Source organism: Cervus canadensis, chromosome 2 (genome assembly GCF_019320065.1).
Source record: "Cervus canadensis isolate Bull #8, Minnesota chromosome 2, ASM1932006v1, whole genome shotgun sequence".
NCBI classification, from domain to species: Eukaryota; Metazoa; Chordata; class Mammalia; order Artiodactyla; family Cervidae; genus Cervus; species Cervus canadensis.
Genome location: NC_057387.1, coordinates 75,522,136 through 75,545,438, shown reverse-complemented (window position 1 = coordinate 75,545,438; position 23,303 = coordinate 75,522,136). Strand labels below are relative to the sequence as shown.

At 36.8% G+C, this 23,303-nt stretch overlaps 1 protein-coding gene and 1 pseudogene across 5 annotated transcripts in view; both read left to right on the top strand.

Annotated features, from left to right (window-relative positions):
* Window positions 1-23,303, top strand: part of LEPR (leptin receptor) — a 90,188-nt gene that overhangs the window by 14,448 nt on the left and 52,437 nt on the right. For 4 of the 5 annotated variants that reach the window (XM_043461056.1, XM_043461059.1, XM_043461057.1 and 1 more), the window contains 3 exons: window positions 5,982-6,037; window positions 9,611-9,940; window positions 12,119-12,242. In XM_043461056.1, coding sequence (XP_043316991.1) covers window positions 5,998-6,037; window positions 9,611-9,940; window positions 12,119-12,242 — 494 coding nt within the window. In that variant the 5' untranslated portion in view covers window positions 5,982-5,997. Of the gene's footprint in view, window positions 1-5,965; window positions 6,038-9,610; window positions 9,941-12,118; window positions 12,243-23,303 lie in introns of all 5 variants that reach the window. The other variant, XM_043461058.1, reaches the window with a different exon arrangement.
* Window positions 363-480, top strand: LOC122437580 (annotated as a pseudogene).

Genomic DNA, 23,303 nt, shown 5'->3' with positions numbered 1-23,303 from the left:
CTGTCCATCACCAACTCTCAGAGCTTGCCCAAACTCATGTCCATCGAGTCAGTGATGCCATCCAACCATCTCATCCTCTGTCATCCTCATTTCCTCCTGCCTTCAATCTTTCCCAGCATCAAGGTCTTTTCCAAAGAGTCAGTTCTTCACATCAGGTGGCCAAAGTATTGGAGTCTCAGCTTCAGCATCAGTCCTTCCAATGAATTTTCAGGACTGATTTCCTTTAGGATTGACTGGTTGGATCTCTTTGTAGTCCAAGGGACTCTGAAGAGTCTCCTCCAACACCACAGTTCAAAAGCATCCATTCTTGGGCACTCAGCTTTCTTTATAGTCCAACTCTCACATCCATACATGACTACTGGATCACTTCTTGGCCTTTTGGCTAAGATCAAGTGTAGTATCTGGTACCTATGGACCTCTTTAATTCAAACTAGGGTAATATGGACTGGTAAATAAAAATGACCCAGCTGAAGACACTCTAAAGGGGCATTGTGGCATTGATATTAGTTTTAGTCTTTGCCAATTAGAAAATCCAGAAATAGCACAGACTTAAAAATCTGTATATATATATATATGTGTGTGTGTGTGTGTGTGTTTAATAGTGAGTGAGACAGATACAGAGAAAAGGAGGACGGGAGGGAATGAGGAGAAGAGAGAGACTGACTGACTGACTCTACTCTGGGGCTAATAATTTCTATAAAGTTTATGGAAATATATAAGTGCTCTATCTGTTTATGCTAGATAATAGCTAAAGATGTGAGCCAAGTACAGATTATCTGGAGCATCTATAATGGTATTATAATAGGCTTTAAAAATGTGAACTCATGTTTAAGAACAGCTGTTACCAAATAGCTGTTTAGTGAAGGCGTAGGACAACTTAGTTTTTCTCAGAATTATATTTTCTCATTTTACTTTAACTAGCAGCTGTTATTTGGGTGTCTCAACCTAGAAGATAATCAAACAATTGGATTTCTGTATGCACCAACAATATTTCTGAACCAAACTGGTTTCAGCATGAAGGAGATGAAAGAGAAAAAATAGTACACACGCATGTGTGTGTATGTGTTTATGCATAAACACATAGAGAAAACATACTGGCAGATACATAATAAGCACCTGATAATTGTAGTTGCTGTTAGGAGTGGGTTGCTGTGTCCTCCTCCAGGGTATCTTCTCGACCCAGGGATCAAACCCACATCTCTTAAGTCTCCTGTTAACAAACGGGTTCTTTACCACTAGCACCACCTGGGAAGCCCAGTTATATTGTTAAGATGTTATCTGTTAGGATTATGACTACCCAGGAGGTAGCTGAGTATTTTTCTAGTGACCTGGGTATTTTACAGTGACACTGTTGGTTAAAGCTCTGCTTTGGGGAAGAAAAGCTTTTCACACAGGGCAAACGGTATGTAAACATGTTCTTTCTATAAAAAGTAGTCATCTGGAAAAGGGTTTCTTGGTCTGTTGACTAATATTATTCTGAACTTGCAAATCAGTTCTTAACACAGGAGTTCCTATTGTCTTTTACCCATACTTTTGGCTGACCTTTGTTTTAACTTTTCAAAGGTTCTGTAGGAAAACCTTTTTAAAAAATGATACTTATGATATGCTTCATGTTCCTCCTCCTTCTTCAAAGGGCAGTTAAATCCTCACTACTCTCTGGAATCTGTCATGATTTATCCAAATTAAGAGTAATCTTCAGATTCTACTAATTACCACTCTTTCTGGTTGTAATTCTTTAAATCTAAGACATTGTGGATTTCTAAGATATACCACCATTTTTGTAGAAAGGAAAAACTCTGCCTGTTTATTTTACAGTGCTTTCTTATCATTTAGAATTTTAGATTTATACCTACTGAAAGAACTCTTTTAGAATTATTTAGATAAAGATTTTTGTTTATATCATACCACTTTCATAAGGAAAATAAAAGTCAAAAGATATCCATTAAAGAATTCTTTTTCATATTCAGAATCTGGTTTTGCTGAGTCACTTTTCAATGCAGTGTTGTTGATGTCAGTATTTTCTTAAATGGTACCATTCTCTGGTTTATCAAGACTATTTGTGATGTTGAACTTCATAGAAGAGTGATTCACCATGGTTTCTGAGATTTTCTTTTGTTTGTCCATTTTGCAAATTTTATGCTGACTCTATATTGATCTTAGTAAAAGATGTCCACAGAAGGTTTTCAGACAATACTCAGGGCTCATGTTCCTTCCTTCCTTAAAAGGTTTTTAAATAGTCTGTTGACTGAAATATTGATGGCTAAAAATTGTCTAGTCTGTCATTAGGAAAGTGTTCCAGTTTGTATGTATGCAGTCAGTGACAACTAGATCACAGCTGCTACCAAGCCATAAGTGGTTATAAGATGACATTGATTTTAACAAAGATCCTGGTGTCAGAAGTGTTAAAATATTGTGAATCTTAAAAGAAATATGACTCTACTCTCTCCCTTTGTATTTCTTGGAGTTCTACTAATATTCCACTTCTGTGAACCTTTAATTAGCTCCTAGGACTTTGTTAGTAGCTGTTTTCTTTGAAATCCAATAGCACCTTTTAATTTAATTAAAAGGACAAAATAATAAGTTTGCATGAAAATAATCCATGCACACAGTTACAGAAACTTACTGTAATAAAGCACCGCAGTTTACCCCACTCCCTTCACTTTGTTATTCCTGGTTTTGAGAACAACTGACTTGAACCATTTCTGGTTTTAGCTTTTCCTTTGGCTAACTCTGTAAGGCTAAATAATATGCTTATACTGACTTTTTTTCTTTTCATTTATAATCTTTAAATAGATACCATGGTAGGAAGAAATTTATCTTACTAATTTCACCTTTCTCTCTCCTCCATTATAATTATATTAATTTTCTGACATCTTTTATTGGTTACATTTAAATTCCACAACCTTTTTTTGCTTCATTCACTATAGATAGTTTCTCTTAACTCCTTATTTCAAGAGGTTGAGCTATTTCCACCCTTTGCCTTCTCACCATCTCTCCTTTTATAATTATACCACCCCAATTTTTTATACTACTCCAATTTTAACAACTGTACAGTGAGAATATTGATGATATTTATTTTTAATATTTGTAATTAAATCTTTCATTTTTGTCTATTGATTAGGCCAAAAAGTTGAAAAATCAATAAATAGCAGCATTAATGCTTTTAGAACTCTGTAAATATTATTCATCACAGAACCAAGAAGAGTCCTAGAATCATATTTTGCTCAATATGACTCCTAAGCCACCCAATGGAGAATAGTCCTAGAATCAAAGTTAAAGGGATCTTCCTTCTTTCAAGTGGATTAATTCCAGCATTTGCTTAAAATTGTGCCATATTTTATTTCAGTTCATATTTAAATCAGGACTTTTTATAAAGCTTTTTTTCAGCTAGCTCATTTTTTCTTCTTGGGAGAAGATTTATGAGTCTTATTTATTAATTCTTAATTTTCAGTGTTTTACTCACACTCTTTATGTTTTTGGAATCCATTCCATTCTTCGTTTTGAAGTCTATTTTGAACTCATTCTTATTTGGCAGTGACTTCAATTTTAGACTATGACTTTCTTTTTTCCCTTGTGTTATTCTGATTTCTTGCTTTATTTTCAAATTTTTGCAGCTTCAGAATCGTAGAATGTTTTGAGTTGCCTTCCATTCTCACTGTTATCCTGGCCTTTTCCTTTCAGGGGACACCTGTACTCCATCTGCTATCTGGACAGGTCATTCTCAAGACTGCAGAGCCATCAACTGGCTTGTAGTCAAGCTTTTCAGGATCCCGAATCCCCAGTCCTTTCCTGATTTACTTCTCATTTTGCCAGAATACATCATAAAGTTACTTCCGAGAAAGAGATTCACAGGATGTAAATTTTCTAAGTCATTGTGTTATTTAAAATTTATTTGTTTTGTTTGGATACTTTCTTGATTGGCTAATAGAATTTTAAATTGCAAATAATTTTCCATCAGTCATTACTAGATAGTTTCCTGTAATTCAGTGTTTTGAGATGAAACATTTGTTTTAATTAGGTTTCATTGCTTTGGTGATTTTTTTTCTTCTCTAGAAATGCTTCTTTTCTCTCTGCAATTCTTAAATTGTTTAGGAATGGATTTTTGTTTTCCATTCTTTTTTCTTGGAAGTTGCTAGATTTTTTTTTTTTTTTCAGTTTAAAGACTTGTGTCTCATCAGTTCTCGGAAATTTTCTTATATTATTTCACTGATTATTTTCTCTTTAGTCTGTTTTTCTGGAAATGCTATTGGTTGGTTATGAATCACTTGATCTTATTCCCCACCTCCCACCTTGGGGAGGAATTAATTATGCAAATGTGTTTAAATAAAAGAATGGTTATCTTATGTAAGGAAGAACAATATGATCTATTGGTCACTTAACTCAGTGAATCAGTTGAATTAAAGTGAGTCAAATCAATTATTGGACTGAATTACTTAGTCACTAGTCAGCTCAGTCAAAACACTTAGTCTAGTGATATGTATATTTGCAACATACCCTGATTATGACATTGCCTTTGGGTTTATTCTATGAGACAATGTTGTATCAGAAAGAGGTAGCATAAAAAAGCTGGGAGGACTTTGCACACATTTAATAGCATTAGATAGTGAAGATGCCACACAGAATTGGTTTCTAGAAATCCTTAAGATACATTGTGGGATCAAATGTGTAAAGAACCAAAATTCTGGTAAAAAACCAAAATTCTGGTAAAAAATTTGTTTGTCTGACAAACAAATTTACCAGACTACCAAATGGTCATACTCACCATCTTTTTCCTAAGAGTTATTTAAATTGTGAACTAAACAAGCATGTTTTTCTGTTTGCTTGTCACATGCTACTGGTTCTCAGATACAATTTATAAGACATGTTTCTCGCTTAATACTTTATAATATTCTTTGTGATCAAGCTGTGATTTCTGTTTTAAACTAAAGCCTCTCAGAATCATAAGCAGCTTTGAAAGGGATTGTAGGGATTGTTCTTCAGTCTGATGAGGAAGCTGAGATCAAGAATGGTGATGTCCCAAGTCCTACACCTGATTCATCAAAAGAGCCTCAATTGGCATCCAAGACTTCTGATACCTAGTTCAGGGCTTTTTACCTCAGATTAATTTTCATATAGTGAACTGAATCCCAAATATAAGATAATAAAAAAGACTGGAACACCAAAAGCCTTTAATGTTTCCTTATAAATCTAAGCTAAATATGTTTAAATTACACTCTCATTCGATTTCATGACATAGTAGTAAAAATAATCTTATTTGTGGTATATTTCAAATTGGATAGAATTCATGGGAAAGTTTGAAGTCAACCTTATCATCTGCATGTATGAAGCCATCAAACTCTCCTTCAATTACCGATAACTTGCTAATGTTAATATTGTGTGTGAGCTAGGTCACTTCAGTCATGCCCGACTCTGCGACAGGGGTTTCCAAAACCATATTGCAAAAGTTTCTCCTCTTCATTGAAAATAAATATGCAGTTCATTACCTATACTATAATCATTCAGCTTTGTGGTATCACAGTAAAAATAAAGACTTTAGGAAATGAAAGGAATTTAAGAATTGAGTGCGCGCACACACACATACACAAATGAAGTGTGATATTTATGATGTTAGGTGGGCTGTACATATTTAACTGGCATTGTAAGCTTCTTTTGTTTAGCTAAAAATTCAGTCTCATCTATGATACCTGTCCTGGTTTGTCATGTCATGAAGGAACATTGCCATTTTTTTGATTAAGCCATATATGAATGTATTGCTTATGTTTTAACTCTATAAAATAGCACGTGCATAGGAATGAACCTATAACTTACAGTTTTACATTCATGTTAAATGCTGATACTGATCCAGAGTATTATTATTGGATTACAATTTAAAGAATTCTTAATTTTAATCCTTTTCCTTTTATATTTTCCCATAGATGGCTTGTGTATATGTCATTTTTTTTTAATGTGTGTGTACTGGTTTTAGATTTACTGTTTTTTAGGTGTACTTCTCTGAAGATGATTTGTCAAAAGTTCTGTGTGGCTTTGTTACATTGGGGTAAGTTATTTGCTTGTAAAATGTCCATATGTGAGGTAGAGATTTCACCCTTAAAGATGTTGTTTCGTTTAATGGCTGACTAAATTTCCCATTTCCAGTTAGGAATTCTCTTGCCCTTGACTAAAAATGCAAACCAAACAAAAATGGAAGTGTGAAAGTGAAAACTCTTCCCAACCTCCTGTAAACAATGTGATGGGTATCCTTCCAGAAACATACCCGCCCTCCCTCCTCCACACACACTCATATCTCCAGTCACAAAAATAGAATTGGTCTGTCTATTCTGTTTTTTTCCTGCTTAACAGTTTTTCAATTTATTCTCATAGCTTTTCTTGTTAGTGTTAATTAATATACTTATTTGTTTGATGATTGCATAACAATGAACTGTATGAATGTACCTTATATTATAAGCTTATTTGAACAATTCCCATTGTTAGACGTTTCTTTTTCTGTAATAAATAATGCTACATTGAAATTCATGTACATACATCTTTGTGTATTTGGGAGAGTATTTCTATAGATTAATTTTTGAAGAGGAATTTGTATGTTGAGTAGTAAACACAAGTTTGAATTTGATAGGTACTGTGAAATCTCCTCCAAGCTCTTTGCCTTTTGCAGTCTAACATGAGTATATATGTAAGTGGTGGCTCAGACGGTAAAGAATCTGCCTGCCATGCTGAAGACCCAGGTTCGATCCCTGGGTTGTGAAGATCCCTGGAGAAGGGAATGGCTACCCACTCCAATGTTCTTGCCTGGAGAATTCCATGGACAGAGGAACCTGGTGGGCTACAGTCCATGAGGTCACAAAGTGTCGGACACAACTGATTAACACACATTTGATTGCATTCCTGCCAAAGATACGTGTTACCATTCCTTTACTTGGAAATAACGTATAATGACATTTAAATATTTTGATTTTATTTAACAAATGTAGCATTATTAAATTACAAATATATATATATATATCAGATGATCATCAAAACTTTAATTCTCTGTATCTAGGACTGGTTTACTTGGTGATAATATTTAAAATGAATGGCTATCATATAGAATAACAGATTTATTCTAAAATGGAAAAGAAATTTCATTTAAATGGCATTCCCCATTATGATTCTGGTAAACAATGACAAGAAAATGTTATAAGGGGATATTATCAAGGGATTGTGTATGCCTTGGGAATTCCCGCCTTGACTACCACCAGAAGATTATGTTCAAAAATTAAATGTATACTGGTCTTCCTCCTACTTATTGCGGGAATATCCTGCAGAGAAAGCATTCTTTTAAAATCTTGTGTTTTAACTTTTTGTGAAGCATAGCAGGCTTCTGTTTGAAAGTAGTCACACAATGCCAGTAACTTTTGAGTATATAGATATGGTTTTCTCAGGTCCACTTACACTTGGATTTTTTAAAATAGTGAATACCATGGTACTGCATGATCCAAGGTTAGTTGAATCTGCAGATGCAGAGGAGTTGTGTATACAGAGGAACTGTGTATAGGGAGGGCCAACTACAAGTTATATGCAGATTTTCCACTGCTTAGAGGGTCAGTGCCCTGAACCTGCCCATTGTACTATTCTCAATGGTTTCTTACAGCATTCTAGAAATATTTTGATTTTTTAAACTCAAGTCATCTAATTTAGATTGTGTTCCAAGTCTTTGAAATTAAAGTCAGGCTGTCTTTAACAAAACTTCTTTCCCCCCCACCCCAGCAACCATTACCTTTGTATCAACTGGTTCTGAGCATCTCTTTGGTTACTCTAGTCTTTAAAGATGCCCTGAGAAGCTTTCCTATGACTCTTCTATCTTACACATGCTATTGTTTGTTATTGTAGCCATCTGTATAGCTACAGAAAATATCCAGGATAATCCCACTGTTACAAAATTCAGAAAAACTGGACCACAAGGGACTATCAAAGAAAGATAACATTCTCTCTATATTCTCTAATTTTTATTAGGTTCCATGGTAATGTTTTACGTTGGTTTTTCAAAAGGTTTGTGGTTGGTCAAGTTTTGTGAATCAGAAGATGTCTGGGACCTCATTGTATAACATATGACAATACATATCATATGATAACATAAACTTATGCCTTCAGATGAATATTCTGGACTCCTTACCATTTAGGGTTCATTTTTTGGGAAAGAAATATCATTTGCAAAGGAAGCACATAAACAAAATAGAATCATCTTTTAATTAAGCTGATTCAGTAGTTACCATGTGACATTCATTATTACATTTTAATTTTCAAATACTTTGAGGATTTTAGTCTAATTTCAGTTTAGTAAACTGAATCTTCCATGTGCAGCTAGAGAATATAATGTTTTTAATTAGTATTTATTGTTTTGTAAAATGAAAGAAATACCCTAATTTCTTTTTAGTGAGAAGTTCTAATTTCAAAAACACATGTTGGAAGGATTTAGTCCAAAGGATCACAATTGCAGTGACAATTCACTTTTGATGATGTTATGATATCTAATTGTTCAGTGTGGGAAAAATAATATTAGTTCCTGTTAGTCATTTTTGCCTTAATTTTTATATCTGATACATATTTCTATTAATATTTATAGAAAGCTCTAGAAACCAAAGAATCATTACTTGTGTATTTGAATATTTTTACATGTTTTACTTTTGTAATTTAGAATAGCACTTTTGTGACTTGATTTTAAAAATTTCTGTTTTCTTACATTTTAACATTTACCATAGTCATTCAAAGGTCTCACTCTATAGACTCCATGCAAAATTCTTAGAATTCTCATTCTGCATTGCTTTGTATATGAGGCAATACAATTGTTGGATGATTAGAATAACTTGTAAAAGAAAGAATTATGTAGAATTAATTATTTTATTTTCAAACAATTATTTAAAAAAACAAGTATCACTTTTAAGGTTTTCTGTAAGGGTGCAGGTTTATAAAATTGTTCTTAATTTTATGAGTGAGTGTTACATTATCTTTAATCAGCAGTGAATGTTTCCTGTAAGAAGTCTGTCATTGTTCATCAATTATTGGAGGATACTAAGGACATATCTTACGTGATACCATATATCTGGAGAATCATGGGCATATTCAGGAAATCATCCAGCTGTTCTGATGTTGAAGACAAACCCTTTCTAAAATCACTCATTGAAAGTAGTGTTAACATTTTGGCATTATTCTCCTTAAGAAATTTTAAAACATCACCTTAATATTTGCTTATATAATTGCACATCCAGATGCCATTATGCTGGAAGTCCGTTAGAGTAGTTTATTTTTTTTTTGAAAAGGAAATTGAAATATTTAGCTGTAATTTACCTTTGGTAAAATATAAATATGAGTTGTTAGATTAATGGGGAAAGTGAAGTGTGAATTTCCATAAAGGGTTGCTAAAGAGTCAAGTTATCTCTATAAATAAATGTACCCTCTTAAATATAGCTCATTGTTCAGTGGAAGCACAGAGTTATGCATTAGGCACTGATTGAGCACTTAGAAAGTTTAATAATAACTACTGAGTACTACATCATTTAATCTTAGATACTTCCTATTGATATCTTAATCAAAATGATTAATTGCTTTTTTCTGTGTCTTTTAAATGTCCTAACAGAATTTATTTATGTAATAACTGCATTTAACTTGGCATATCCAATTACTCCCTGGAAATTTAAGTTGTCTTGCATGCCATCAAATACAACATATGACTTCCTCTTTCCTCCTGGAATCTCAAAGAACACTTCAAATTTGAATGGACGTTATGAGGCAGTTGTTGAAACTAAGCTTAATTCAAGTGGTACCTACTTATCTAACTTATCATCCAGAACAACTTTCCACTGTTGCTTTTGGAGTGAGGAAGATAAAAACTGCTCTGTATATGCAGACGACATTGAAGGGAAGGCATTTGTTACAACAGTAAATTCTTTAGTTTTTCAACAAACAGGTAAGTATTTTAATGTTCCAAGCATTAGTTGTTACTTAACTATATTGGATAAAATATTTTCATTCTTTGAAACTTGTGTGAAATAGATGTCTCTGGATGTGATTCTGAGCAAATATTACCATTTTATATTAGTAATAAAATGAGAATTATCATGTGACCCAACTAATAAGTCCCCAGTTTTATGTCCCGTGAAAATAAAAATGTAAATGAGGGAATTTTTTAACATTAAGATATATTTTTATAGTCTTCTAAATTTGCTTTAAAATAAAAAAGTATATCTTATTCTTCTTAAATAGATAAAATATCAAATGGCAGACAATCCTGTTGAATTAATTAAATTCTAAAGCAAGTAAGGAATCTCAGTAGCCAATGCATATATTTTAAATCACTTTTTTTTGTTGTTTAAGTGTAATGCATACTGAATGTAGCTAATGTAATTAATAATTTTGCATCTGGAAATATAAACAACAAAATTATCTCCCAAGCCTTCTGGAAGAGCTAAATAGAACAGAGACAATTGACTGCGCACCATAAACATCTATAATATGAAAATAAAGGCATACATCAATATAGTACTTCTATGTAGGGTTCATCAGAATTTCTCAACCTCAAAATTTTTGACATCGTGGGCCAGGTAATTCTTGGTTATGGGGGACTGTTTTGTGTGTTATGCCAATGGCTCAGTGGTAAAGAATCCCCCTGCAATGCAGGGGACACAGGAGCCATGGATTTGATCCCTGGGTTGGGAAGATTCCCTGGAGAAGGAAATGACAACCAACTCCAGTATTCTTGCCTGGAGAATCCTACGGACAGAGGAGCCTGGCGGGCTACAGTCCATAGGGTTGCAAACAGTCGGACATGACTGAGCTGCTGAGCTCAAGCCCAGGATGTTTAGAAGCATCCCTGGCCTCTACCCAGTTGATGCCTGTAACACTCACTCTGCAGTGGTGACAATCAAAACGGATCTCCAAACTTTGCTGCATGTCCCTTGGAGTGCCAAAGCACCACTGGTTAGATGGAAGAAATACTTAGTTTGTTGAGATCAGGTTAGGAGTAAGGATAAAGCATAACTGGGCAATAAAATCAGAGTTTTAAAACAAGTCAGAAGTAATACTTCCTAGTGTCTCTGTCTTTAGGCATTCAATTTTAAATGAAGCACTTTTTTAATTTGTAAGGGAGCTTAACTTCACCATTCCAATGATTGTTGGAGATATTAAGAATGGACTTAAAATGTGAAGGTCCTTGTGACTAGCCTTGAAATGATCCAGAAATGTTAGTACTTTTCTCAGTTATCAAGTGAAATGATTATGATGCTGCAGATTTTAATTTATGTGTAGATCACAGAGTTGGACACAACTGAAGCGACTTAGCAGCAGCAGCAGCAGCAGCAAGGGCTATTAACTAGTTAGTTTAGTGAGTTTAACTTTGTGTAACTAAAGTTACTAGGTTAAGTGGTGGTTACTGAGGATTTCCATGTAATTTTCTGCCACATGGGCTATTTACTTCATAAGGCTCAACTTATGCAGAGTCACTACTAGCTAGAAATTCTCCAAATGGGGAAATATGTTAGTATTGCTTAAGATACTTTTGGTGTTGTATTAAATTAGTCATAATTTTTAGCTGTTGCTGTGCATGCTTTCTAAATTACAAATCACCAATAGTTTATCATTGTCAGGTGAATTTTTCAGTATACAGTGAAATATACTCTCATTATTTGTATGTGGGGCCTATAATATTACAATAACAAAAATTTAAGATGTGCATCATATTGGTGATTCCAGTGTGAATCACCATGCTTTCCTGCTAATGCAGACACAGAAATGCTACACTCAATTTGCTGTACTTTGATAGTTCATGTTCTCTTGTCTCTTGGAAAGTGGGGATGAACTGAGCGAGGTGAGTTTTGGGGTCTTCTGTCCTACATAAGTGGTTCAAGATTTAAAAAAATTTGAGAAGCAATAATTGAATTTAATTCTCTTACTTTATGAAGAAGGAAACTGAAGGCCAAAGGGACTAAATGGGCACAGACATATGACCAATTAGAGCTTGTTCTTTTTCTCTCAGAATGGACAGTGGTAGTTGTATCAGAACACTGGTAAATTTAATTTAGCCCTTCCCTTTCATTGGGCTGTTCAGAATGTTTTTTTTCAGATTTAATTTAGTTTATTTTTAATTCAGGTGCAAACTGGAACATACAGTGCTGGATGAAAGAGGACTTGAAATTATTCATCTGTTATATTGAGTCATTGTTTAAGAATCCTTTCAAGAATTATGACCTTAAGGTCCATCTTTTATATGTTCTGTAAGTACCAAATAAATAAATTTGGACATTCCCATGACACAATTTTTTTCTGAAATACAAGAGCTTCCATATACAGAAGTAGATTACAAAAGGTCTCCTATCCCTATATTTGCTTTTATATCAGTGTACATTTCTATGTTTTTTGCACAACTTTCTGCTCCATCAGGTTTTCTCTTTTCTCCTCATATTGGTTCAGGTAGCAAGACATTGTAGATGTGGATGGGCATATATTTGCAAAGAAGTGTAAACTCAATTCAGGAGTCTTAGGTATTTGACTGAAGAAAGGGGGAAAGTTTATATTTATTTTTCTGGTAGATTTTCCTTCATATTTGATCTTTTTATTGCCTTGAAAATGTATGTGCTTAATATATGTTTGTGCTAGGTAGAGAGCCACAACAGTGGTTTTGAACAGCCATACTTACAATTCTTACAGTAAATAGGCCATTCAATTTTTTCTAATAATTCCAGTGATAATACCTACCACTCCTATTTGAATTAAAATAAAATTATTTGGCTGTGCTGCATGGCATGTGGGATGTTAGTTCTGCAACCAGGGACTGAACCTTCAGCCCATGCAGTGGAAACATGGAGTCTTAACCACTGGACATCCAGGGAAGTCCTTGAATTTTAAATCTTTAAAATTCTTTCTCATTTGTTGTTACTCACCTCCCTCAGTTCTGCTGTTATTGAGGTGCTATAAATAAGGGGTAAATTGGGACCTCCTTGGTGGTCCAGTAGTTAAGACTCTGTGCTCCAGTGCAAGTGGCATGGGTTCGAGCCCTGATCAGAGAACAGAATGGTGCATCCTAGAAAAAAAAAAAATTAAGGGGCAATGTGCTAGAAACTGTCCATATAAAGATGAATAGAGACAGAAAGCAGAATGATGGCTGCTGGGGACTAGAGGAGGGGTAATGAAGCATTCTTGTTTAAATGGGTATAGAGTTTCAGTTTGGGAAGATGACAAATGTTCTGAAGTTGAATGGTAAAAGATGGTTACTCAACAGTGTGAATGTTCTTAGTGTCACTGAATTTTGTACACTTAAAATGTGTACACTTAAAATGTTGTGTACATTTTACCACAGTAAAAAAATTTAAAGAACACAGATGTCAAAAAAAGGATGTATTCAGACACTTTACTAAATGTGTGTTTTACTTCAACTTTTTAAAATAACTGGGATAGTGGATTTATATATTTCTTCTCACTATTTTGCCATATGTTGTCCTATGTATTTATAGACGCCATAGTTGGATAGATCTGTGTTCATAACTGTTACATCTTCTTGATATACTTTCCCATTAACCTTACACAACACTATTCTTTGTTTCGCCTCATGCTTTTAATTTTGAAATTGTATTTGTCTTATATTTAAAAAAAGAATAGTTATAGTCTCTGCTCTTGAGCCATTCATAGGTTAGTGATTTGGACAGGTATGCACAAATATGTCTCAAAATAGGGTTTGAATTTTAGTGATTACTGATGTGGGAGCACAGGACTGATGTGAGAGCCTCAGGTGGGGAAGTCTACTGTACTGGTGGGAAAAGAGAGGGGTGAAGGTTTCCCTGGGAAGGAGACAGCTGCGTTGAGATTTCAAGGATGAGTGAGCTGATAACCAAATATGAAAAATTTCTGGTGTAAAGGTAAATAAGACAAATTTTAGAAGAACCAAAGCTACTATCATCCTTATTTTTCTACTGATTATCAGACTGTAGTTAATACTTACAACTTACGTTAAACTGCTGGACTGATTTTTTCTTTTGGCCCTGCCACGTGGCTTGCAGGATCTTAGTTCCCTGCCCAGGGAGCAGACCAGCGCCCTCTGCAGTGGAAGTGCTGGTCTCTAACCACTGGGCCGCCAGGGGATTCCCCGAACTAATTTTTAAAGTCACTCTAGGGGTCGCGAAGAGTCAGACAGGACTGAGCCACTTCACTTTCACTTTTCACTTTTACTCATCGGAGAAGGAAATGGCAGCCCACTCCAGTGTTCTTGCCTGGAGAATCCCAGGGACGGGGGAGCCTGGTGGGCTGCCATCTAGGGGGTCGCACAGAGTCGGACACGGCTGAAGCGACGCAGCAGCAGCAGCAGCAGGAGGAGAACAGATAAGAGTCCCCCTGCTGTCTCATCTGGACATTGAGCGTGATAATTTTCACCTTTGATGCTGGTCACTAGATAAGTCTAGAAGGCCCTGCAAACCCCGGCTGCTTTAATGAGTGCGGTTCTCATTGGGGCCAGTGTCTTGAATGGGAGTATCTGATTGGTGAGAATGTGCTATATCTATCTGCCAGTGTTTCAGCCTAACAGAAGAGGAGCTTTTCCAGGCAGATGCTGGGGGCAGCTAGTAGGTAAATGTCCACAACAGAAATGACTGGACTGCAAATCTCGAGAGGCCCAAGAAGCCTAGCTGAGTAGTGAAATGGGGAAGGTGGAGGAGTAATGGGCAATGCACAGCCAAAGAACATCTAAAGAATGGGAAAGAATGAGCTTGCTTTTAGTTTATAGAAAATGACCCAGCAGAGAGAGAAATATTGAAGATATGGTAGAAGGTGACACATTGAATATTGTGACAGAGAGTGAATAGTTGAATAAGCAAGTTCCAGAAAAAGAGCACAGATGAAGGGTTGGTCTTAAAGCAAAGGAGACTCACTGCAACTTCTGGGTCTTGAGCGAAGAAAGGAAGCACTGTGGTTGATGAGGATATATTTGACCTCTGGGGCATAAAGTTTCCTGCTTTATTTAACCAAAACACATTTTAGCTCAGAGAAACTAATTACAATGAAGTACATTTTTGTGATGGTCTGAATACTTTGGTGGTGATCAAAATCTCACTAGGTGCCATTCGAGAGAATTTCAAATATTATCAGTGAGGTAGGGTAATGTGCCCAGTTTGATAGCTCTATGACCATGTGTAAGGATTTATATTTTATAATGTGTAGGTCACAGTTATGTCTGGAGGTCTGTACTTTATGAGAAAGATATTATATATGAATATATAAGAGCATTTCAAAATTGCATAGTAAATTAGCGATAGCTGAGATTTTGAACTTTAGTCAGTTAAGTGATCTTTGGTCTGTTCATCTAAATGGACCCAGAAAAATGAGAAAATTATAATATTAAATAGATTTTTCAACTTGCTCATATGATGAATTTAGTAGATTCTTTCAACTTTCTTTTATTTTGAACTCAGGTTTTTAAAAATATCAATATAGGAAAACCTGTCCTAATTGCATACCATTTGAGAAATGTCTTGGTTTTTTTTTCTTTCCACTTATTAAAAGAAATAATTTTTATTATTTTTGGCCATACCACGTGGTGTGTGGGATCTTTATTCACCAGCCGAGGATTGAACCCTGGTCCCCTGCAGTGGATGTGTGGAGTCTTAACCACTGGACTGCCAGGGAATTCCCATTTGCCACTTTATTTGTACTCTTTACTGTATAATTTGGTTAGTATGTCCATTTTACCAACTCTCATATGCTGTTTCTGGCTTGAATGCTATTTTTGTGTACATCTTTGGGCAATACATCTCCAAATAATTTAAATAAGACTCTTCAGCTCAGGAGGAAGAACTGGCCAATATAACAGATGAAACCTCTATGGAATAGGAAATCTATAATGATGATTACTATGGAAAATTTTTTCATCCAAATCACCTCCCCAAGGCACTAGAGAATTCACAAGAGAACTCTTTCAAATGCTTCCATGTGTAAATATATTTTTAAAGGGAACTAAAATCTATTGTTTAAAAGGAATTTAAAGCCTTATAAATATGTCCCTTAAGGAAAAGCATTGTTTGAACTCAGATATTAATGTTTGTCAGAGAATCCAAAGGAGAGCTACAACAGATATTTGCTATTTTGAAATTTTCTCTTAAACCTAGAAAGGAAATCATCTTCTTCCTTTGTGAAGTGCCTATGAGTACATCAGACACTAAACTGAGTATAGGGAACAGCGTTAAGCAATTCAGACTCAACCCTTGCCCTCTTGGACCTAACAGTAAAGATAAAGAACATAAAGTTTGAAAATGCTGTGATGTAATACATATGGGGACTTGCAGAAACATATGCTAGGTGTATCTGTTTAGATTATAAAGGAGGGAGAGAAGAATAAACCAGAGAGAATGAAGAGCATTTGCAAAAAAACACAGTCAAATAAAGATATGTGAGAACTTGAAATTCCCAAATGTGTGGCTGGGAAGCTGGGGAATGATGAGAAATCAAGGTGGATAAGTAAGCAAGGGTCATGAGGGAGTTTGGGCTTTTGTAACTGCTAACACCTAGTTTACCTTGTCTCTTCAGAATCACTCTTGTCAGCATTCTTGGTGATTTCAGCACCCACCTGGATGGTCTTCAGTTTCTTGAAAGCTTTATTTTGACTCTTCTTGTTTTCACCACATCTAGTTCACCCCTTCTCATGGATCTTGCCACTGATGATAAGCTGAATCTTTTTTATAATTTCAGTTTCAAGGATCCTACTCTGACCATTTCCCCCCAATCCCTCATATTAGGCCTACTCCCTTTATTACCTCAACCTCCTTCAGTCTAAGCCAAAGTGTTTCTGCTATAATTCTCTCATAAGATCACACTTGGGGAATCTTACTAGGGTTTACTCCGTTAGATAAAAGCCCATAGATCCCTTAGAATTAAGCTCTTCCCTGCCTTCCCGTTGATTTTTACTCAGAAGCCATTTCTTAGTTTTAACATTGTTTGCCAACTGGAGAGGCTGAGAATTTCACAACTCTCAAGTACTATTAATAGTTCTTTTGTCTAACAGCCCTTTCTCAAGGATTATCTCTCCTCTTGCAGCAAGAAGGAACAAGAGGCAATTTCAACACTTGTTTGGAAATGCCTGGAGAGAGATCACCAGTTCAGTGGACACCCTCTATTCTGTCCACAGAACTGCAGATGTGTTACGTAGCTTTCGGCCACAACATAAGGAAGATCCCATTTCCTCCAGTCTCCAGTCACATATTCCCCACTTCCTTTCATGACCACTGGCAGTGTCCTTAAAATGTAGATTTCTGCCAATAGTCTGTTCAAGGTATTTCAGGCTTTCTCCACATGCTTCTCCAAATACTTCCAGCCTCTGTCCATCACCTAGTTCGAAAGCCACACCCACATTTTTAGGTATTATAGAAGCACCCCACTTCCAGGTACTGGTATCTTTCTTGGCTATCTATACCATATAATAAATTACCCCAAATTTAGTGGCCTAAAACAAAAATCATTCATCATTTCATAGCTTCTATGGGTCTGGAACCAAGCTGTAACATCTGGAGACATCTGCCTCAATGTCTTTCACAGACTGCCATGCAGATGTCAGCTAGGACTGCAGTTATTTTAAGGTTCAATTTTAGGAGGATCTGTTTGCAAGCTCACTCCCTCGGCTTCCAAGTTCCTCATGGACCACTGGTCAGCAAGCCTTTGTCTCTCCCTGGCTTCGACAGGAGGCCTCCCTCAGTTCTTTGTCTCATGGATTCTCCTAGAGCGCATCACACTATGGCAGCTGGCTTCCCTTAGAGAGAGCCTGAGAAACTCACTGATGATCTTGCTTCTGGTTTTCACTGGGAAAACAGGAGTGGGGGTGCGAGTTCAAGGTCACATTTTTGCTTTTCTCACCAAAATCTAACAGCCTGCTGATGTCTGTGCCTGTGCAGTTTTCCTAGTCATCTTTAACTGCTAATGTGTTCCAATATAAAATGAACCCTTTCTTCTGTGTTTTGAGTCCCATCCCCTGTTGTCACTCAAGGAATTTGTTCTTGCAATTATTTCCTCTCGTTCCTGCATCATCAAGTTTTCCTCTCAGCCAATACATATGCTGCAATACCTCTCATTTACTTTTGAATTTATGTTTTAATTGGAGTATAACTACTTTACAATGTTAGTTTCTGTTGTACAGCAATGTGAATAAACTCAAATTATAAATATATCTCCTCCCTCTTAAGCCTTCCTCCCACCTCCCCATCGCACCCCTTTAGGTCATAACAGAGCACCGAGCTGAGCTCCCTGCCATATAGCAGCTTCACCCTAGCTATCTCTTTTACACGATAGTGCATTTATGTCAGTGCCGCTCTCTCAATTCATCCTACCCCCTCCTTCCCCTCCTGTGTCGACAAGTCCATTTTCTACATCTGTCTCTATTCCTGCCCTATGTATGTTCATCAGTACCATTTTTCTAGATTCCATATATATGCATTAATATACAATATTTATTTTTCTGTCTTTGACATACTTCACCCTGTATGACAGACTCTAGCTTCATCGAAATCATTACAAATGACTCAATTTCATTCCTTTTAATGGCTGAGCAATGTTCAATTACATAAATGTGGTATATGTATTATATATACTAAACCAAATCAATAACTCCCATTTAAAACATAGATTTCCTTAATCACAAATTTCCAACAAGTAATTACCCAGTTTCACTACTGCTTTTAAAGAAAACCAAGTTTTGAACTATGTAAATACAATTTTCAGAAGTTAATACAAAAAGGTCAACAAAAGTGGCTTCTGGCCATGAGGGAATAATATATTCTGGAATTACTCCTCCATTATAAATAATTAGAAAACCTGATAAAAGAAGAAACATCTATTTTCAGATACTGGACAAAGTCAAAACAGAACAGTGATTCCTGAGAGAAGGAAACAAAGCAAGTTCTATATTATTCATGTTTTCTGGGCTGGAGGCAACTTCCAGGACATGGTACAAGGTGGGAGAACTCAAACAGAAACCTACAATATTGCTGAACTGAGGAGACAAGAGAGAAGAGTTCAGAGTAAAATGGGGCTTGATTAATGGAGCAGAATACTCAAAGCAGAGAGGTACAGAAGAATTAGCATTCAGTTCAGTTCAGTTCAGTCACTCAGTCAAGTCTGACTCTTTGCAATGCTATGGACTGCAGCACGCCAGGCCTCCCTATTCATTACCAGCTCCCAGAGTTTACTCAAACTCATGTCCATTGAGTCGGTTATGCCATTCAACCATCTCATCCTCTGTTGTCCCCTTCTCCTCCTACCTTCAATCTTTCCCAGCATCAGAGTCTTCTCAAGTGAGTCAGTTCTTCACATTAGGTGGCCTAAGTATTGGAGTTTCAGCTTCAACATCAGTCCTTCCAATGAGCATTCAGGATTGATCTCTTTTAGGATGGACTGTTTGGATCTCCTTGCAGTCCAAGGGACTCTCAAGAGTCTTCTCCAACACCACAGTTCAAAAGCATCAATTCTTCAGCACTCAGCTTTCTTTATAGTCCAACCCTCACATCCACTTTCAGCCATAAGGGTGGTGTCATTTGCATATCTGAGGTTATTGATATTTCTCCTGGCAATCTTGATACCAGGTTGTGCTTCATCCAGCCCAGCATTTCTCATGATGTACTCTGCATATAAGTTAAATAAGCAAGGTAACAATATACAGCCTTGGTGTACTCCATTCCCTATCTGGAACCAATCTGTTGTTCCATGTCCAGTTCTAACTGTTGCTTCCTGACCTGTATAGATTTCTCAAGAGGCAGGTCAGGTGATCTGGTATGCTCATCTGTCTCTTTCAGAATTTTCCACAGTTTGTGGTGATTCACACGGTCAAAGGTTTGGCAAAGTCAATAAAGCAGAAATAGATGTTTTTCTGGAACTCTCTTGTTTTTTTGATAATCCAATGGGTGTTGGCAATTTGATCTCTGGTTCCTCTGCCTTTTCTAAAACCAACTTGAACATCTAGAAGTTCACGGTTCATGTATTGTTGAAGCCTGGTTTGAAGAATTTTGAGCATTACTTTACTAGCATGTGCAATTTGAGCATTCTTTGGGATTGCCTTTCTTTGGGAATTAGCATTGGGGTTGCCTTGATTCTTTGTCTAAATACCAGTCCATCCATGATCTTGGGAAAGAAAACTTCTTGAAAAAGAAGTTACTAGAACTGTAAGCTAAGGAATTCCCAGAAGTCACAAAGGGCCAGGAGTAATTAGTTTCTTATAAAGATATTTGGAGAGTTCTTGTTAAAAGGCAAAGGAGAAAAGGAAAGATATACCCACTTGAATGTAGAGTTTCAAAGAATAGCAAGGAGTAATAAGAAAGCCTTCCTCAGTGATCCATGCGAAGAAATAGAGGAAAACAATAGAATGGGAAAGATTAGAGATCTCTTATAGAAAATTAGAGATAGCAAGGGAACATTTCATGGAAAGATGGGCACAATAAAGGACAGAAATGGCATGGACCTAACAGAAGCAGAAGATATTGAGAATAGGTGGCAAGAATACACAGAAGAACTATACAAAAAAGATCTTCATGACCCGGATAACCATGATGGTGTGACCACTCACCTCAAGCCAGACATCCTGGAATGTGAAGTCAAGTGGGCCTTAGGAAGAATCACTATGCACAAAACTAGTGGAGGTAATGAAAGTCCAGTTGAGCTATTTCAAATCCTAAAAGATGATGCTGTGAAAGTGATGCACTTAATATGTCAGCCAATTTGTAAAACTCAGCAGTGGCCACAGGACTGTAAAATGTCAGTTTTCATTTGAATCCCAAAGACGGGCAATGCGAAAGAATGTTCAAACTACCGCACAATCGAACTCATCTTATGTGCTAGCAAAGTAATGCTCAGAATTCTCCAAGCCAGGCTTCAACAATACATGAACCATGAACTTTCAGATGTTCAAGCTGATTTTAGAAAAGGCAGAGGAACCAGAGATTAAATTGCCAATATCTGTTGAATCATTGAAAAAGTAAGAGAATTCCAGAAAAATATCTACTTCTGCTTCATTGATTATGCCAAAGTCTTTGACTGTGTTCAAAGTTCAGTTCAGGCTCTCAGTCGTGTCCAACTCTTTGTGACCCCATGAATCACAGCACGCTAGGCCTCCCTGTCCATCACCAACTCCTGGAAGTTACCCAAACTCATGCCCATCGAGTTGGTGACGCCATCCAGCCATCTCATCCTCTGTCATCCCCTTCTCCTCCTGCCCCCATCCCTCCCAGCATTAGGGTCTTCTCCAATGAGTCAGCTCTTCGCATGAGGTGGCCAAAGTACTGGAGTTTCAGCTTCATCGTCAGTCCTTCCAATGAACACCCAGGACTGATCTCCTTTAGGATGGACTGGTTGGATCTCCTTGCAGTCCAACGGAATCTCAAGAGTCTGCTCCAACACCACAGTCCAAAACCATCAATTTTTCGGCGCTCAACTTTCTTCATAGTCCAACTCTCACATCTATACATGACCACTAGAAAAACCATAGCCTTGACTAGACCCCCTTTTTGGCAAAGTAATGTCTCTGCTTTTCAATATGCTATCTAGGTTGGTCATAACTTTCCTTCCAAGGAGTAAGCGTCTTTTAACTTCATGGCTGCAGTCACCATCTGCAGTGATTTTGGAGTCCCCCAAAATAAAGTCTGACACTGTTTCCACTGTTTCCCCATCTATTTCCCATGAAGTGATGGGACCAGATGCCATGATCTTAGTTTTCTGAATGTTTAGCTTTAAGCCAACTTTTTCATTCTCCTCTTTCACTTTCACCAAGAGGCTTTTTAGTTCCTCTTCACTTTCTGTCATAAGGGTGGTGTCATCTGCATATCTAAGGTTATTGATATTTCTCCCGGCAATCTTGATTCCAGCTTGTGCTTCTTCCAGCCCAGCATTTCTCATGATGTACTCTGCATAAAGTTAAATAAGCAGGGTGACAATATACAGCCTTGACGAACTCCTTTTCCTATTTGGAACCAGTCTGTTGTTCCATGTCCAGTTCTAACTGTTGCTTCCTGACCTGCATACGGGTTTCTCAAGAGGTAGGTCAGGTGGTCTGGTATTCCCATCTCTTGAAGAATTTTCTACAGTTTATTGTGATCCACATAGTCAAAGGCTTTGGCATAGTCAATAAAGCAGAAATAGATGTTTTTCTGGAACTCTCTTGCTTTTTTGATGATCCAGCAGATGTTGGCAATTTGATCTCTGGTTCCTCTCCCTTTCTAAAACCAGCTTGAACATCTGGAAGTTCACAGTTCACATATTGCTGAAGCCTGGCTTGGAGAATTTTGAGCATTACTTTACTGTGTAGATCACAGCAAACTGGCAAATTCTTCAAAAGATGGGAATACCAGACCACCTTACCTGCCTCCTGAGAGATCTGTGTGCAGGTCAAGAAGTAACAGTTAGACCCAGACATGGAAGAACGGACTGGTTCCATATTGGGAAAGGAGTATGTCAAGGCTGTATATTGTCACCCTGCTTATTTAATTTATATGCAGAGTACATCATGCGAAATGCCAGGTTGGATGAAGCACGAGCTGGAATCAAGATTGCCAGGAGAAATATCAATAACCTCAGATACACAGATGACACCACCCTTATAGCAGAAATGAAGAAGAACTAAAGAACTTCTTGATGAAAGTGAAAGAAGAGAGTGAACAAGCTGGTTTAAAACTCAATATTCAAAAAACCAAGATCATGGCATCTGGTTGCATCACTTCACAACAAATTGATGGGGAAGCAATGGAAACAGTGACAAACTTTATTTCTTGGGCTCCACAATCACTGCAGATGGTGACTGCAGCCATGAAATTAAAAGATGCTTGCTCCTTGGAAGAAAAGCTATGACAAACCTAGATAGCATATTAAAAAGCAGAGACATTACTTTGCCGACAAAGGTCTGTCTAGTCAAAGCTGTAGTTTTTCCAGTAGTCATGTATGGATGTGAGAGTTGGACCATAAACAAGGCTGAGTGCTGAAGATTTGGTGCCTTTGAATTGTGGTGCTGGAGAAGCTCTTGAGAGTCCCTTGGACAGCAAGGAGATCCAACCAGTCAATTCTAAAGGAAATCAACCCTGAATACTCACTGGAAGTACTGATGCTGAAGCTGAAGCTCCAATACTTTGTCCACCTGTTGTGAAGAGCCGACTCATTGGAAAAGACCCTTAGGCTGGCAAAGATTGAGGGCAGGCAGAGAAAGCAGGCAACAGAAAATGAGATGGTTAGATGGCATCACCGACTTAATAGACATGAGTTTGAACAAACTCCAGGAGATAGTGAAGGACAGAGTAGCCTGGTGTGCTGCAGTCCATGGGGTCACAAAG